Source organism: Bacillus rossius, chromosome 14, assembly GCF_032445375.1.
Source record: "Bacillus rossius redtenbacheri isolate Brsri chromosome 14, Brsri_v3, whole genome shotgun sequence".
NCBI lineage: Eukaryota > Metazoa > Arthropoda > Insecta > Phasmatodea > Bacillidae > Bacillus > Bacillus rossius.
In genome coordinates, this window is record NC_086341.1 from 3,586,428 (window position 1) to 3,604,529 (window position 18,102).

The 18,102-nt window shown below is 41.3% G+C and overlaps 1 protein-coding gene across 1 annotated transcript in view; it reads right to left on the reverse strand.

The window, feature by feature from the left end:
• The window catches only part of LOC134539027 (lateral signaling target protein 2 homolog), an 83,739-nt gene that overhangs the window by 7,000 nt on the left and 58,637 nt on the right, over positions 1 to 18,102 (reverse strand). Inside the window, exons 2-9 of the mRNA XM_063380700.1 lie at positions 17,170 to 17,316; positions 15,959 to 16,090; positions 13,829 to 14,139; positions 11,674 to 11,845; positions 9,948 to 10,831; positions 7,422 to 7,499; positions 4,502 to 4,621; positions 2,755 to 2,912 (exon numbers count right to left, since the gene is read on the reverse strand). Of these exons, the coding sequence (XP_063236770.1) occupies positions 2,755 to 2,912; positions 4,502 to 4,621; positions 7,422 to 7,499; positions 9,948 to 10,831; positions 11,674 to 11,845; positions 13,829 to 14,139; positions 15,959 to 16,090; positions 17,170 to 17,316 (2,002 nt within the window). The remainder of the gene's footprint in view (positions 1 to 2,754; positions 2,913 to 4,501; positions 4,622 to 7,421; positions 7,500 to 9,947; positions 10,832 to 11,673; positions 11,846 to 13,828; positions 14,140 to 15,958; positions 16,091 to 17,169; positions 17,317 to 18,102) is intronic.

Genomic DNA, 18,102 nt, shown 5'->3' on the forward strand with positions numbered 1-18,102 from the left:
TTAGGAAGTTAACCAAGAACTGAGAAATGGTTTTTCAGAATCAGTACCAAACTGAGAACACGGAAAAAAAAGTAAAACTGACCTAGCCATCAGAAATTAACTCATCACAATAGTGGCTAAACTTATCCCACTCTGGAATTCCCCTATGAAACAAACACAACAGCGAAAGAATTGTGTCACTATGAAGAATGTTTCATTCTACTGCTAAACAAAGTGCCATTTAACTTTTTCTCCGTTATAGTGGATTACAAATGAATATAAAATAATGTCAAGAAACAAACTACCTAAGTCAAAGGTACTTTTTTTAAAACTAATATTAAAAATAATATATCTTGTAGGGATTATCAAAAACTAGCTCTAGTACTCATCCTCTGACGAGTTCCATTTCCACTTCATTGCAAAGCTTTCAGATGTACTCAGCTCTGTATTTATGTACATCGCTCATATTCGAAGTAACATATGGTAAAAGGAAAACAATTAAATACTTTAAATACATCTATTTTATGATATTTTAAACTACAAAAAAATATTACAAACACACTATATAAATTTCCAACACAGCCATTAGGTTACTCCCTGTTCTTTTTGTGGCCTGTCGCAATATGTTATCTTTATAATATAAAGAAAAAATAATTATTCCCTAAGGATTTTTTTCAAAAGGAATGTAAAGTGGCTTTATCCAATGTATGTATCCCTCTATTTCAAAAGTCATCAAAAATGGTTAAATAATTGATATGATTGAGTAACAAAAATCCAAACACTCTCATTTATAAATAAATAGGATGTAATATATTTGAAATAAATAATTATTTAAAAATGAAGAACTCTGAATAGAGCTATCACGAGATGACAATGGCACATTGATGGAACAGGGTGGCCACTCTTCTGGGATAATAAAATTCCTGGTTTTTTCCAGGTTTTTTCAAGGGTGGTTTTTATCAATATTTGCATACAATTTGCATTTTTGTTACACAAAGCACACACAATATGATGTTTTATTGCCGTTAAACAATAGACAACTTAACTATAGGCTTAAAAATTAAATCAATGAACTTGCTTAAAACAAAACCTACCACCAACAAAAAATTTATAATCTCACGTCACAAAAATTACTTGACACCAAACGCACGTGTTTTGCCCCTCTTGCGTGGCTGGCTAATGCTGTTCTTCCCATCCATGCTACCGATATAGATTTTAAGATTACAGAAATTGCAAATAGCGTTCGTCCCGCACTTTGGCTCTTTCTCCACCCATTCAAACTCTTCCGTACATTTGTCATTGTATGTGGTGACCGAACTCGTTTACATTATGATAGTCTGCGCCAATTACATGTTAGATTAAAAGATTCAAAACAACGTCCCGCACAACTAAACTTTTAAAAAAAACTCGAGAAAAGTATCCGTGATACCGTGACGCAACAACATGAGCGCAAAGTAAAAACAAATATACATACAAAACTAGTGCTACCAACATGCCGTGCGAGAAATTACTACCATCCTACAACAACATTTTCAGCCAAAATGCTGTTGCTTTTGAATACAGAAACATAATAAGTATGGAAGTCTGAATTGTTAACGGTTTCTTACGTACTACAAAAGTTTTTAAATGCAATATGAACAAATTAACTTTCACAAAATATAGCACACGAGCACGCTGTCGTGCTTCGACGGGTGGTGAACGTGCTCATTTAACAGCAGTATGTTATTGTGATCGTTACTTCATAAAAAAAATTCCCGGTTCTAATAAAAATTCCTGGTTGATTCCAGGTATTCCTGGTTTTTTTAAGAAATCCTGGCTATTTCCCGTATTTCCCGATTTCCCGGTTGGCTGGCCACCCTGTGGAATGAATGGGTGGGGGGTAACGGGAGTATACCCCGAGAAAATTTTACGACCGCGGCAACGTCTGCAGCGTTTCACACTTACGAATAATCTGTGTCCAACTCTGCCGGGAATCAAAGCTTTATAACCCCAATGGGAGGGGACTGATCTGACCGCTCGACCTTCATGGCTTTATCTGCCCCACCTGTCGCAATCCTGCTCTAACTGTTAAAGCCCCTGCCTACTCAGACACACAATCAGAAGGGGAAAAAAAAACGACAATTTTAACTTACTAATGATATCCAAGTGGTGTCTGTTACAAAAAAATAACATTTACGAATATGTAGAAGATGGATGAGTAGTTCTGTTTCTGTATTTTGATTATAAAATTTGTTTTTATAAGAGTGAAAATGGAAAAAAAAAAAAAAAAAAAAGCTTTTAAATTATTTTTAGTCACGAAAACTCCAGGTACAGTTTCTTGAAAGCACGCCAAGGGACTTTTGTCAAACCCTTTTAAGCCGTATAAAGTCACGGCTACCACACAAGGGAAGCCTACAACTCGCGTAGTTTCGGTTCCCTGCAAGAATTTCCGAAGATTTCCGTGCAGTTTTGAGTTTTTGGTGTTAACGCCACCTTCAGCCCCGCTAAATCAGAAGTTTACAATGAAAACAAGCATGTTGTGACGTGACTGACCTGACCTGACCTGACCTGACCTGACCTAACCTAACCCAACCCCTCTATTTTTTTTTTAAAATTTCAATTTTTTCGAGAGAAATCCCGAAGTTGCACGAACATGGTAGAGAACCGAAACTACGCGAGTTGTAGGCTTCCCACCACACAAGCTGCACGACGTCCCAGGGCCTTGCGCCCCAAGCGCCTCGCCGCCACGAGATACTACCCCCCCCCCAGACCGGACGAAGAACAGCGCCGCGCTACCTTCGTCGTCGGGGTCGGGCGTGCCGGCGGCGCCGCTGGCGTTCATGAGGAACACGCACTTGAGGATGCTGCGCAGGTCCCCGGCGAAGTTGGTCTGTAGCTGGTCCGCCACGCCCGCCACGCACACGAAGAGCCGGTGCACCAGGTCCTCGCTCGACCTGGAACCCGGCAGCACACGGTCAACGGCACGGCGGCCACAGGCATCCGGTACTCAGCGTCGTTAACGAAATGAATCTAAGGAAAGAACTGAATTGTGTGGAATAATAAAATTTTTTAACTTTGCTTGTACCTATAATAATACACCTCTAGTAGCCATTCCTAATCCAGCTTAGGACTTTGTCAGTTGTTTTAAGGTACATGTATTTTGTGAGGGTACTTTTTATAGTTCATCCATGCATGGGTTATTTGCTGATCTGCAACAAGTACTCTTCAAGTTACCTAATTGAACATATTAACATGAAATACCCGAAATGATCTCAAACGATACAAACGGAAATGAAATACACCCACATACATATACCGAAATGAATCGGAAACCTAATATAACAAACAAATTCTCTTGATACAATACAAATTAAATTATTTGTACCCAAATGTAATTAAATATGTAAATGAAATGAAGTAAAACTACATGTTTGTTTTTTATACAAACTACAATATAATGAAATTCTTAAACCAATAAAATTTAAAGTTTGAAAAACGCTTTCTTGATCAAACTGATAAAAATACATAAAATAGAGAATTTTTTTAATAAAATTAAATTAATATTCCAGAATAATTTTTACATATAAAAATTTATTTACATTAGAAACTTTTTTTTAATACATATTTAAAGGGAAAAGACCAAAAATATGTAAAGGGGATAAGTGTTAATTTTTTTTTTATTATCTCACTATGATGAAAAGAATACGACGCTAATTTACACCACTCTAAATAAATGTCATACATGCTTACAGTTTTATACAATAATTAGAACTTTACTATCTAGCACGGTAAAAATAATAAATCCATCTAGTTTTGCGGTTAACAAGTTGGTAAGAGTGATTCTGATGTAGAATGAATGTAAATGTATTATTTTCCTGCGGAGGTGATTCAGAAGAAGGGATCCGCCTGCGTGCAGGGTGTCCACAGTTAGTACTTTCGTACTAGATCTAGTACTTTTAGAAGTTTTTTAGTGGTCTAGTACATTTACGCTCAGATCTAGTACTTTTTTCTTTAATATAATAATATTGCAGTAACTCCAATATGTTTTAGTATTAAGTGTAATTATTTTGAAAAACTATGGAATGTATGTAAACCATAACAAATTATAATTTAGTACTTTTTTTTTAAATCTAGTACTTTTTTTCTCGCCTAAATTGGTACGAAATATTTTTTCCTTGTGACAAACAAATTTTTGTCTGGGTAAGCTAAAGGAACAGATAAGATCCCCTATGAATAATATTTATTTCTAAGTTGGTGTGCTTGTTTGCACTTCAAAAAATTTAAAATAAATTATCTACCCTTTTATTTGCGATTGTGTGTCGAAATCACAGCACACCTGCATCTCATGTTCCGAAACGGGGAAGAGACACTTCCGACAGCAAGTACACCCTCAGAGTTGAAAGCTAAAGGCAACCGGATAACAATTTACTACAGTTTACGCTAGGATAAAGTGCGGAGGCGACGGCTGTAGAATGAGAGGTATTGGTGAAGGTATTGCTTCTCGGCGGAGGTGATCGAGAAGAAGGGGGGCTCTCGGGGCTACCTGAACTTGGAGCGCGCCTCGTTGCGACTGGCTATCTCCACGGCCTGCATGGCCAGGGCTATCTCCTCGTCGTCCTGGCAGTCCGAGTTGAAGGACGACGTGTCGCTGCTGAAGCTGCAGCTGCAACACACACACACACCTGCTGCAGCTGCAACACACACACACCTGCTGCAGCTGCAACACACACACCTGCTGCAGCTGCAACACACACACACACCTGCTGCAGCTGCAACACACACACACCTGCTGCAGCTGCAACACACACACCTGCTGCAGCTGCAACACACACGCACCTGCTGCAGCTGCAACACACACGCACCTGCTGCAGCTGCAACACACACCTGCTGCAGCTGCAACACACACACACACCTGCTGCAGCTGCAACACACACACACACCTGCTGCAGCTGCAACACACACACACACCTGCTGCAGCTGCAACATGCACACACCTGCTGCAGCTGCAACATGCACACACCTGCTGCAGCTGCAACATGCACACACCTGCTGCAGCTGCAACATGCACACACCTGCTGCAGCTGCAACATGCACACACCTGCTGCAGCTGCAACACACACACACCTGCTGCATCTGCAACACACATGCACACACACACCTGCTGCAGCTGCTGCGTCACCACACCCCGCCTTCACACCAGCCAGGGTCTCCACAGTTAGTACTTTCCTACAAGATCTAGTACATTTTTCTTTAATATAATAATATTATTGTAACTCCAATTTGTTTTATTATCAAGCGTAATTATTTTAAAAAAAAAACTATGGAATGTATGTGTGTGGTGTGATATTTAAGTTCGAGCATTGCAATGTCATAATAACTTCCTAAATTGTTAAAAACCATTAACAAATTATAATTTAGTACTTTTTTTTCTCATCTAGTACTTTTTTCATGCCTAAGTTAGTACGAAATATTTTTTTCCTTGTGGACACCCTGACACCGGCGGACGTTAAGACTACATTTATCGAAGCAGCTCTCTCACATTATTACGGAATAACTGAAACAGTTCGAAAAGGCACAATTGGCACAGAATTGATTTACTTTATACTGCCCAGGTCACCTCGTGTCCTGGACTGAGTTCAATGTTAATTGTTAACGTTTGTAAAATGTTTACCACGGGACAATAAATACTTAAGTTAAACAGTATAAATTAAAATTTAAAAATAATTTTAAAAATGACATACTATTAATAAAAGCTGCGAATGATAATGGATCAGTTCAGACAAAGTTGAAGTCATGGGGGAGTGGCTAGCATCTCTCTCAAGTAACGCTCTCACGAGAGTGGGCGGAGCACAGCGCAAAATGGCCAAAGGAAGTGTACGATCAATGAACTAAAAATGACTGTTAGGTCAATTTGAAATGCAAGCCGGAGGTGAAACAAAAGAAACCTTTCATAAAGCCTTAAAAAAATTTAAATTGTGCCCTTTAACTAAACTACTGTACACGATTAAAATTAGTTAAAAAATGTATAAATGTAGTTCGGTACGGGGTGTGTTTCTAAATTCATGCGCTCAGCACAGCTCCATCTTTATTAATTTATGAGCTGAAAAATAAACAAACACACTTGGGGCGAAAATTAAAAAGGAGGTTGACAGGAACTTGGCGAAGGTATTACATAACTTGACAATAAATAAACCCTGAATGCAAAACGACTCCACAAGTCAAGGTTCTAAAGAATAAATACTCACCATTTTCCTTCTCTTGCTTAGTAGGAAGTCACTGCACAGAATCACAAAAACATAAAAATAAATATATATAAATAAAAATGTAAATGTTCGTTTGCTCAAAATTTATAATTATCGAAAGTTCTTCACAGTTCCTTTGAAATTTTGACACGTTGCATTCGAATAAGCGCTTGTTTTTATATACCTGTCACACCTGTGTTACGTAGAAAGAGATAAAAATATAGATGAGTTAAAAAAATATATATAAATGAATGTTTCTATTCATCTTGTTTAGTAAAGATAAAATACAGATAGGAAGATATAGACATAGAGAGAGGGAGATATACAGATAGAGAGAAAAAAGAGAAAAGGATGTATATATCAATACATAGAAATGGATTGAGATATAAAGAGAGAAATATATTGAGATTTAAAGAGAGAAAGAAAGAGAGAGAGATATTACAAAAAAATTGAAAGAGGCATATGAACGCATGCCGTGCATTAGCTAGTAATAATAAAAACAATTGTAAATTTTTTTTTTCTTGCCCAAATCTCTGTGAGAATTTAAAATGCTTCAATATTATTGCTTCTATTCAAAATAAAAAAATAAATAAAAATTCTGTAATTTAAAACAATTTTTCTAATTAATTTTTTCAGAACTTTTATGATAAAAATGCATATCATTTTCCTCATCACTATCACTCTCATTGCTGACATTCTCTTCGTCACACCTAACCTAAACAGTTGTTGAAATAGTTTCTTGTTCGTTATGAGATGACCCCCAAATATTCGGGGCTCATTTCCCGGTGAACACGGTATTACATACACAACAAACGCATACACACATTGGCGGAGGATCAAGCACTGCGGGGCGGAGTGAAAGGGTGACCATTGGCAGGTCACATTGGGCTCGTAAAAGGAGCGTTGTTACCCTGTCGACGTCAAATCACAAAACTACGTACTTCCCAACAGCTTTCGCCATCCTACACTGAACCAAGGAGGTGGCACTAATATTAATCTATTTAATTTCCATAACGTTTCGACAGTGGTATTCAGATTACTTACTGGTCAAGTGGTTAAGAAGCTACACCAACTATCAATAAGATCGTGATTTCTATACTCCACCAATGTACTCAGATCATTAGAAGTATCGATTTGAACAGTTGACGGTGATACAATTCATGATCGTTCTAAAGTAGACACAAAGTAGTCTAAAGTAGTCCGCACGAACGCGCGAGGTACCTGTCGGAGTTGGCGCTGACCGAGCTCTGGCAACTGGAACAAGTCGAGGAACAGCTACTGGCCGCTGGTGGCTGCTCCCTGACGCACAAACACACACTGGGCGTCACGCATCACGCAAGCACTGCGGCTTGATTTATTACGATAGATCTCTTGCACTTGTTGTTGGCTCAGAAAATTTTCCCACCGCGTATTTGTGGGTTTTCTGGAATTGTTAAAGATTTAATATCCATAAAGAAAAACCAAAAATAATATCTTAATTTAGTGCCACATTAGTAGAGACCCGGAAAATTTGCGGGTTCAATGACCTCCAGGATAGACTCTAATATCCTCTACACACTCGGGCAAATGCCAACTGTTCATTGGCTGCTGACTTGTGAGTCGTCTCGACTGGGTGGCCTGTGATTCGACACTTCTATGAGTGAGGGTCTCTAATTGGCCCTCAGTCCTCCAGATTAACAGTGAACCAATGGCAGAAGCAGCACTAAGGTATAATTATTTGAATTTTAGCATAACACGAAATGAACCCGCGAATTTTTTCGGGTCTCTACACATACGTAACAAAATTTAATGCTGCTACAGATGATGACTTTTTAAATAATAGTGTATATTATATATTGGTGCCCAAATGCGGCCTCTTTTACACATTCAGATCCAAACACTAGAGCTGCACTCTACTGAGGTGGCATGACCAAAACAGCGAGATGAACGAACGTTCACTGCCATTCACTGCCGTCACGTCTCAGCGGCACAATCCCTGCTGGTCATTTCACTTTCTCATCATTGCTACCGTCCCAGGGCTTTCCCTGCAAAAATATCACGACGGCTTTCTTGCATTTTGTTTCATTAATATTAAATCTGGAAGTGGTTTGGTGTCATGCAAGTGTTCATGATTGCAATCACTTTTTTTTATACCGTACTGCTCGAAAATAACGTTTAATAATCTCTGGCGAGAGAATTTCAGGCTAAACAACAAATACAAAAAGACAAAAAGAGCTATCTGAATAAATTTACAGGAAAATCCCTAAAGTACCAATTATGATGAGCAAATGAAATAATTAACTCAGTAGTGAGCGAGACCGAACTTTAAGATAGTTTTACACTTTATTACCAAGAAGTACGCTGAACATACAAAACACCAATTTTCCTAATAATTTAAAAAGTTATACACTGGAACCCCGATTTTACGTATGCTGACAGCTCTATGGGTTGCATTTGTAAAATAGCTACCTTCATAAAATCGAGGTGGTTCATTTTGAAGGGAGGAAAAAAACTGTCAGTTTTCAATCATCCAAACAATCTTTTCTGCCACTGTTTTGAAAGATAGCTTTGATCACTCTTGTGTTGAAATGTCAAGTAAAATTCACATTTGATAGTTTCTAGGAATGTTTTCACCCATTATTATTTGCTATGCTTAAAGTACTGTTGAATGTGAACTTTTCATAGGCTGTATGAATTTGCAGAAAACAATTACTGAAAATTGTGTTTATGACTTTTTGATTATAACAAAAGTGTTACGCAATCAGGCAAGTACTTATTATGCAAGGATTTTTGAAGGAAAAATATAATAACCCAAAACTTATTCAAAGAGGGTTGTTTTGGTAAATCGTAAAGAAAACTATTCTGATGTTTATGTGGGAAAAACGCCTTAAGCAGCGTCATCTTTAAACAGGTTTTACCGTAGCCATACATGACAAATGTTACCATATGTGGCTTGTATTTCTATAAACTCATACCACTAAATAAATCTTATGACCTACACACTTTACCATCAACAGTGCCATTTAATAAGAGTTAAAGTAAATGTTAATTCATAGTCATCAACTGCCACCAGCTTTATGACCGGGTCAGAAAAGAAATATGCCTCTATCTTCTTCCGTTACTCCAAAATTCCTCCTTCACGTGAATAAAAATTGCTGTTTAAGGTGAGCCACAACACAAAAGCTTAGCAAAGAACAAATCGCACATACTGTGAATTTTTGAAGGTTTGGTGTGAAGATTTATAAATAGGGACAAGATCATATGATGAATTGCGATATAATCGAAATAACACTGAAATGCAAGTTAAAACACCATACAGCACTGAAACTTAATTGAAATTATAAAAATGTAATCTTTTAATGTTGGAAATTCAAAGAATATCATTATTTCCAGACGAAAGAATGAATCAATGTTCGCGGATCAGAAAAAAAATTTTTTTATCTGTTTTATTGTGCACCTCTAATTGAATCACTTATAAACTGCAAATGCTCGCCAATTTTATTTTAATATTGTTCTGAATGTATCCGGTTTAGAGCCATCATTATATATCATTTCATCCTAGAAAATAAAACAATAACACCGAAATCCTCAGTTTGAAAAAGAGACTGTTCAAAAAATAAAACAATAAAATCTTGTCTCTATTCATAAATAATCTACTGCGATCACAGCAAATGTGAACAGTAATATTAACCAGAATTTAAATTACAGCTATGCTATTAATTAACAATTGACAAGTTTTAAGTGTGCCTGACGGGAGAAGTTACTTGCCTGCCGAACGTCCTCGGGATTATCACAGACGAGGTTTCTTCCAGCCTGGCCGCCTGCCGGCCCCGGGAGCCGAGTCCCGACACGGCGCCCTTGGGGGACCGGGAGCACCCGTAGTCCCGCGGCCGGCCCCCCACCAGGCTGTCCCAATTGTCGGAGTAGCTCAGCGAGGCGGGCGGGCCCAGGTTCCCGTCGCACACGGCCAGAGTCCCTTCCCCCGCCGTCACCCCCAGCCACTCCTCCCCCTCGGTCCGTATCAGCACGCCGCCGTGAGCCCACAACCTCTGCTTCAGCGCCGGCGGGACCGCGGCCCTCTCGTCGCACTCGCAGCCGTCGTCCGCAGGGCTGCAGTTGCAGGGGACGGCAGGCAGGTCCCAGCGGGGGCCCGGGCCCGGGGGCGACCCCTGCATGGCCTCGTGCCCCACCTGGTTGGCAAGCAGGAAGCCGCTCTGCTGCGGGAACTCGTCGGGCGCGCCCGGGACGCCGGCGGGCGTGTCCGAGGGGATCCCCGCCGTCGCCGCGGGCACGGCGATGATCGTCATGCTGCCGCCGTCGCCGCTGATCACCGTCTCGCACTCCGACACCTCCCCCACCCAGCTCTCCCCCTCCCCCTCGCCGTCCGCCTCGCCCGCGTCGCCGGGCGCGTAGAAGTCCGACACGAACTGCTTGCAGCTGGGGTAGTCGACGTAGAAGCGCGTCACGAAGTCGTCCGGGTCCGGCACGCTGCGGTAGCTCTCCTCGTTGATCCTGTCCCTGTCCTCTTCGTTCCCGAGGCACTGGCTGCGGTAGTCGCCGGGCTCCTCCGACGAGCAGAGCAGCTTCTCGAGGGCGTACAGCTCCTTCTTGCTGAGCGTCCACAGCAGCTCCCTGATCTTGAAGAGCAGCGTCTGGGGACAGAGCAGACACCCCCTTGTCAGTGCAATTTCTGACGGACCCCACATCACGCGATAGTCAGGCTTCTATTCAAGGAACTAGAGACAAATTTATTTTAACTGAAAGAAAACTTTGTTTCGCAAACCAACTAATGTGGTTGGTCGCATATTTGTTTCACGGATTAGTTCATATATAAAATTTTATGAAAACAGAAGTAAAAAAACTTTCATCCAATCACATGGGGTGTAATAGTTTTTTATCACTGTACAAAATGTAGAGAAAAGGTTTTTATGGTTTCTTTTTTAGTCCAAATTAACTTTTTAAAACAAGAGTATTTCGGTGTTCTTGTTTTTTTTATATATAATATATACTGCATTTTTATAGCAAAATAACTTTTTAAAAATTGGTCCTAAAAAAAAAAATACATTCAGAACAATATCAATATATTAGTGAACACTTATGGTTTAAAACTGATTATAATAGAAGATGCAAAATAAAACTGATTAAATCAATATTTCTGATCCACACATATTTGGTAAAATTTTTTTATCCTAAAATAACTTTTTCTTGAATTAAAAAAATTTAAGATTCCTTTATTCATGATTTGAATTAGTTTTTGGTTAAACGCTACTCGACTCCATCATTCAACTTGCATTCTGGTGTTATTTCGGTTTCATCGCAATCCACCGTAAGATCCGTGTCCCTGATGAGTCAGGGTGTCTGAAAGGGACGCGCTTCGGGCCTCACCCGGAAGGGGCGGAACATCTCCGACATGTTGTAGGGCATTTAACTTGCATTCTGGCGTTATTTTGGTTTTATCGTGTCCCTGATGAGTCGGGGTGTCTGTCGGGCTCACCCGGAAGGGACGGAACATCTCCGACATGTCGTAGGGCGGCTGGTCGAGGCTCAGGGGCCCGTCTGGGAACACCAGCAGGCCGGTGACGATGGCGAGGCGGGGGATGGTGAACATGAGGGCGGGGTCGCAGTCGTCCACCATCTCCTGCTGCAGCAGCTTCATGTCCAGCGCCCTGCGGCACACGGCGCTGGCGCTGACGACACTCCACACTCCACACTCGCCACCGGCAGCGATGCACGGCACCACTTCTGTCAACCTCAAAGGCTGGGATCATCTGCTATTAGTAAGACTACGGGTATCTTGCACGTGGTTAGTGTGGGTGTCTTGTTTTTTTCATGAGAAAGATGTTGATACGTTACGGAAGGTTTTCAATTGCGATCTATGCTAGCCGAAAAACTAAATATCAGCCTAAAGAGTTAACATACTAAAGAAATTCGTACTTTTAATGACCCAGGTCAAATAAGGGCTGCACACTTCTCCCATGCCAATAAGATATTTACGTCAAAAATGAAACCAAACGTGGCATTAATAGTTGACATTTTTTGTAACTATATATTATTTTGAAATATTTTATGTATCCACAGGCTAGATTTCTTGACACTTCACCGAACAACTATAGATGTAGCAAAACAAAGAGTCTGATGCTTGGAAACAAAATTGTACAGTACTCCCTGGGTCAGCGTTCTGACGGGCAGACAGTACGTGTAAAGGACTGTTGTTGCTCGGGAGTGATCAACCCATCTGGTCCAGAACTACTTACACCGTCCCCAGTACATCTAGCAGCTGCCAAGAAATTACCTCCAGGTACAGGAAAACTTGTCCGTGTTACGGTCCCGCTCCCTAATGTTCATAGAGGAGATAACTGTACGGCACGGCACCACTTCTATATATTATTTTGAAATATTTTACGCATTTGCAGTCATGTTTACAAACCCTGCCCTTTGTGGTTTTATTTTCTCATCAATCATGTACGATGATGCTTGAATATAAGGTTAGGTTCTCTCATTTCTCTGAATGGTAAAAAGAGGACACAATCTCTTGCCCTAGCAAAACTGCAAGTAGCAACAACTGTACTCTCAGGATAAAATGTGACATCAGTAATTTTTATTTTTACTGGAGGAACAAGTAACTGATTAAATAATTAATTATTTATGTAATATTCGAAGTTTCATATAAGTGTAATGACACAGTTCATTAATACAAAGTTAAGAAGAATTCTAATTTATCTCTCTCTATCCCTTTTTTTTAATTTTAAGGTGATAATTTTTGCCCCAGCGTGTTGTGAACCATGTCTGGCTTTAATTAGGTAAAATATTGTGATGTTTTTAAATAAGGATGGTTTTACAGCACTTCGCAGATTAAAATAAAGGCAATAATATGCTTAAGTACCAATTCTTGTAACTAACATAAAATTCTAATGACGTTAATTTTCATTCTTTCCTTCTGACTAAATTTTTTTTTGGGGACTTGAAAGAGGCCACTCCAGTGTTTCAGGGGCACTACGCAACCCATGTTAACCTCATAAGATTCAATGCTATTTTCATTTTGCTCATAACTAATTAACTAATATAGATTTCGAACTGATGCTCGCTTGATGTGCAAGACGACACTCTTATCAAAAACCCCTTTCTTCAAAAAATGTGCATAAATTATGGTTCAAACCCTAGACAATACACTTACGCACGTCAGTAGAGATTAGTATAAAAACCATAATTCACGCAAGGTTTTTTGAAGGAAAGGGGCTTTAACAAGAGCATCGTCGTCTTGCACATCAAGCGAGAGTCGTTTCGAAATCTGTATCAGTTAATAAGTTATGAGCAGAATGAAAAATAGCATTGAATCTTACGGGGTTAACGCAGGGTTGCGCAGTGGCTCAAACACTGGAGTGGCCTCTTAAGCAGTGGTGGATCCAGGATTTTGGTTTGAGAGGGGCTTGATCCAGCTGAGGCTAGGCTTTATCAAGGCAAACACTAAAACAATAGTGGACCCAGATGCTTTTGGAGGGGGCTTGAGCCCCTTAGCCCCCTCTGGATCCGCTACTGCTCTTAAGTACCAATTCTTGTAACTAACATAAATTCTAATGACGTTAATTTTATTCCTTCCTTCTGAATTTTTTTTTTTTTTTTTGGGGACTCAAGTTTTTTCCTTCCGCTACCTGCGCAGCGTCTCGGAGAAGAGCACGGCGACGTGCTGCTGTGTCTCGTGCTCGCGCGGCGTCTTCACCGGCACCATGGCGCTCACGTAGCACAGCTCGAACTCGGCGAACAGCCGGTCGAAGACCCTGAGCGCCTCGCGCAGCCGCCCCCCGCCGCCGCCCTGGGCGTCCGTGCCGGCGGCGCCGCGCAGGCACCGCTCGCGCAGCATGTTGCGCACGCCCTCCAGCGCCTTGGTGAGCGCCTTGGCCAGCGGCCGCATGGCCGCGCTCTCCCCCTCGCGGTTCATGATGCTGGAGCCCGCCGCCAGGCACTGTACACGCCCGGGGGCACACGCTCGGGCTCATTCCCGGTCAACGCCATCACGCACGGGACACACGTACAACCAGGGGTGTAGCCAGGGGATGGGGGGTTCAAGGGTTCAGGGGTTCAGGGGTTCAAACCCCCCCCAATAGCACACCAAATCTTTAATTAATTTCTTATCCATCATTCAAAACAAATTTCATATTAAAATCAATAAAAAAACCTCAACCATCACATTTAAATTTAAGATTTAAATTTAAGTAGGTACCGAAAACTGCTAAAAAAAACAGCACTACCTATTTCACGCCTTAAAAAAATCCGAATTTTTCCACGGGGGAAGACATAAACACCCCCCCCCCCCCCCCCCGGCTTTAATACGGGGAGGGGGGGGGGGGAGCGCACATGCTTCTTTGGCCCCCCCCCCCCCTCCATACACAAATCCTGGCTACGCCGCTGCGCACAAAACACCGGTTACTAACACCTTTCAATACCAATTGTTTTAAATGGCCCAGTGCAAAATTAGACAAAACCTATAAACCACACACAAACCTGAAAGGGCACATAATTTTTTTTAACTTTTGCAGTAACAAGGAACGTAATAATCAAAACTAACAAAATTTAATCAAAAATTTTTATATAATTTTCAAAACAAATCCAAATAAAGTTAGTAATTGCACGTAATTTTAGACTGCACAAAATTATACTTTTTTTTTGGGGGGGGGGGGGGGGGGGGAAATTGTAAAAATATCAAGATAGCTGCTAATGAGGTCCAAAAAATGGTTCACACTACATTATTACCTATAAAAAGACAAACAACTTTCAATAAGGAAGAATAAATTTTTTTTTAACTTTTTAATCTAGCCTACAACGAATTAAACTAATAGAATATGTATTTTTTAGTTGAAATTTCACATTTTTTCTTTAGATTAATCTTGAATATTAATACTATCCATGCTTAACTACATGTAATTTATTACCCTTGGAATTAAAACTTTGTAAAACATAATAACTATACTTTTGTAATAAACAAATTATTTAGCGCTAAACCTCCCATGTAACTTCTAGAATCTCTGAAATATCTTGTATTAATGAGAATTTCGTATACCCAGGTATTTTTTTATGAGATTTCTCTGTACACCAATAACATGGTGCGAAAGTAATGATGGATACATTTTGTTACAGAATTTTGTAATCAAATTTCAAAAGACTTTTTCATGTTATCCTGAAAAAAATTTGAGTCATTTAAAAAGGGTACACACCTAAATACAAAATGTTTAATATTTTTGTATTTTCCTTTGCAGTACTGATGCAATTTGTTTTTTAATTTGATACCGATTTCCATAGCAACCACCATTATTTTATTCGGGCAATAGGTATTTTGATGCTATAAGAAATAACGCATGCAGTCTTTTTTCCGCCGACAAGCATTGACTCCTTGTCATATTATTGGTCTTTTGTCTTAATGTTTATTAGTGTTGTGTTGTGTTTGCACATGTTACTCTAGTTTTGGTCGCCGCAAGTGTGGAGCTCACTAACCTTTCATGTGTCGGCCAATCACGAATGGCTCAACCCTCAAGTCGCGCTTGCCTGCTCTTGGTACGAACGTAGGGGTGTGTCACACTTGCAGCGACAATTCTGTATGTGTTGTACCCACCGCTAAAGAACCTTTGGTTGTTGGTGGCATGTGACCAAATTAACAAAAAAAAAATATTTTTTTTCAAGGTTCTAATTTACGACTGAAATTCCCAACTTGGGTGATTGCTTTCAAAGCGTTCCCTGGCTTCACAATGTTGAGCATGCACCCCGGACAGCGGGGAGACGGAGCTCACCTCCGCCCCGAACCACAGCTGCCCCGCGAGGCTCTCCTGCATCACGTCGTCGGGGAACTTGACCCGGAAGTCGCGGTTGGCCCGCTCGCAGGGGATCACGTCGTCCATGATGTGGTTGCAGATGTTCAGCACCTTCGCAACAAAAACACGGGAACTCGCATCGTTAGCGACGGCCCCCTCCGTACCTCAAGAGGCTACAGCGGGAGAGGCCGCGCGCACAGGTTGGTTGATGGCAGGCTGTACCAGGGAGACCGGCGAACGTGTGATGGAAAATTCCTCAAAGTTTCCAGGTTTGGGAAAAAAAAAAATTAGTGTATTTGTTTGGGAGAGGTTCGTGTTAGGAAAAGACAAGTGTGTTCTCAGGCCAACGCCTATACGTCGTGTATATTCTCTGTCGATTATTATGTCACTATTTAAAATTGTCTAACTATTTATGTCATCAATGAAATGAAACTTGTAAACTTTAATTGCAAAATATAGTCGGTCATGTTGTCTTACCCTTTTACTCTTTGTAACACGTCAGTATTATTTTGGCAATAATAAATGCAAACGTTAATTGTAATGTATTTCCAGTAATTAAACCTGCTCCCAAACACCTTACCACAGTCCCAGCCATGCTATGGCCTTCCCTCCTCGCCTTTAAGCCTTTATAAGCTTTCAGTCTAATCTTGCCGGGTTTCAGCCATGCAGAAAGGGTGGCATGCATCTCGTTCGGGGATCGGCCCAGCCGTGGCAGCGATTGGTACCATGACCAGCTCCCCTAGATTATAACTGGGCTGGTTCACGCGAGGGGTTACGCAGGCTCGCGACAGGGGGCGCCACCACCAGGGCCGGTGCAAGGTAAATTGGCGCCCTAGGCGAAAAACTTTAATGGCCCCCCCACCCCCCCCGGATGCCCCAAAAAAAATTTTACTTGCCTCACAATACATCACGTAACCCTAAGATTTTGTCAACATTCAAATGCAAGCAGGCTTGTGTTTTTTTTTTTTACTTTTTTTATAGTTTCCAAATCATTAACAGGTCACCGAGGACTTTAAATAATTACTTATAGGTATCAATATAAACATTCCAAAATGTTACAAAAATCCATTTTCATCTAGTTTCAATGATCGTTAAACGTGTTGTATCAGCTGTTGTGTGTCGTGCTGCGCCGCCCCCGGGCGGTCGCCTGGTTCGCCTGTGTGGACGCGCCGGCCCTGGCCGCCACTCACCTTGTCCTGGCACTGGCGCAGACGGTTCACCAGGGACGTGCAGCGCTCAGGGTCCTTGCGGCCGTCGAAGCTGTCCAGCTCCGCCGCCACCAGGTTCAAGGCCTCGTCCGCGAAGAAGAACCTCGCCAGCAGCGAGCTGTCGTCCTTCTGCAACACCCAGCCACGCGACACCCTGCACCGCCCGCTTCGCACCACCGGGGGAGCTGAATTGTTTCCCGTTGGATGGGCAGCCCTTCAGGATTTTTCTGACAGTGGTTAGTTTAGGTTAGGTTAGATTAGGTTAGGTCACTTTACAAACTAACCACTGTCAGAAAAATCTTGAAGGGCTGCCCATCCAACGGGCAACAATTCAGACAACCTATCAAAAACACCACTGTCAGAAAAATCCTGATGGGCTGCCCATCCAAGGGGCAACAATTCAGACAAGATTTCAAAAACACCACTGTCAGAAAAATCCTGATGGGCTGCCCATCCAACGGGCAACAATTCAGACAACCTATCAAAAACACCACTGTCAGAAAAATCCTGATGGGCTGCCCATCCAACGGGCAACAATTCAGACAACCTTTCAAAAACACCAATCTCAGAAAAATCCTGATGGGCTGCCCATCCAACGGGCAACAATTCAGACAACCTTTCAAAAACACCTGTGTCAGAAAAATCCTGATGGGCTGCCCATCCAATAAGCAACAATTCAGACAACCTTTCAAAAACACTACTGTCAGAAAAATCCTGATGGGCTGCCCTTCCAAGGGGCAACAATTTAGACAACCTTTCAAAAACACTACTGTTAGAAAAATCCTGATGGGCTGCCCATCCAAGGGGCAAGTTTTCAGGATTATTTAAACTCTTAAAGGAGCGTAGTTTTCAGAAATTGGATGGGCTGCCCTTCCAGTCTCTGTACAAATAAACCACTGTCAGAAAAATCCTGAA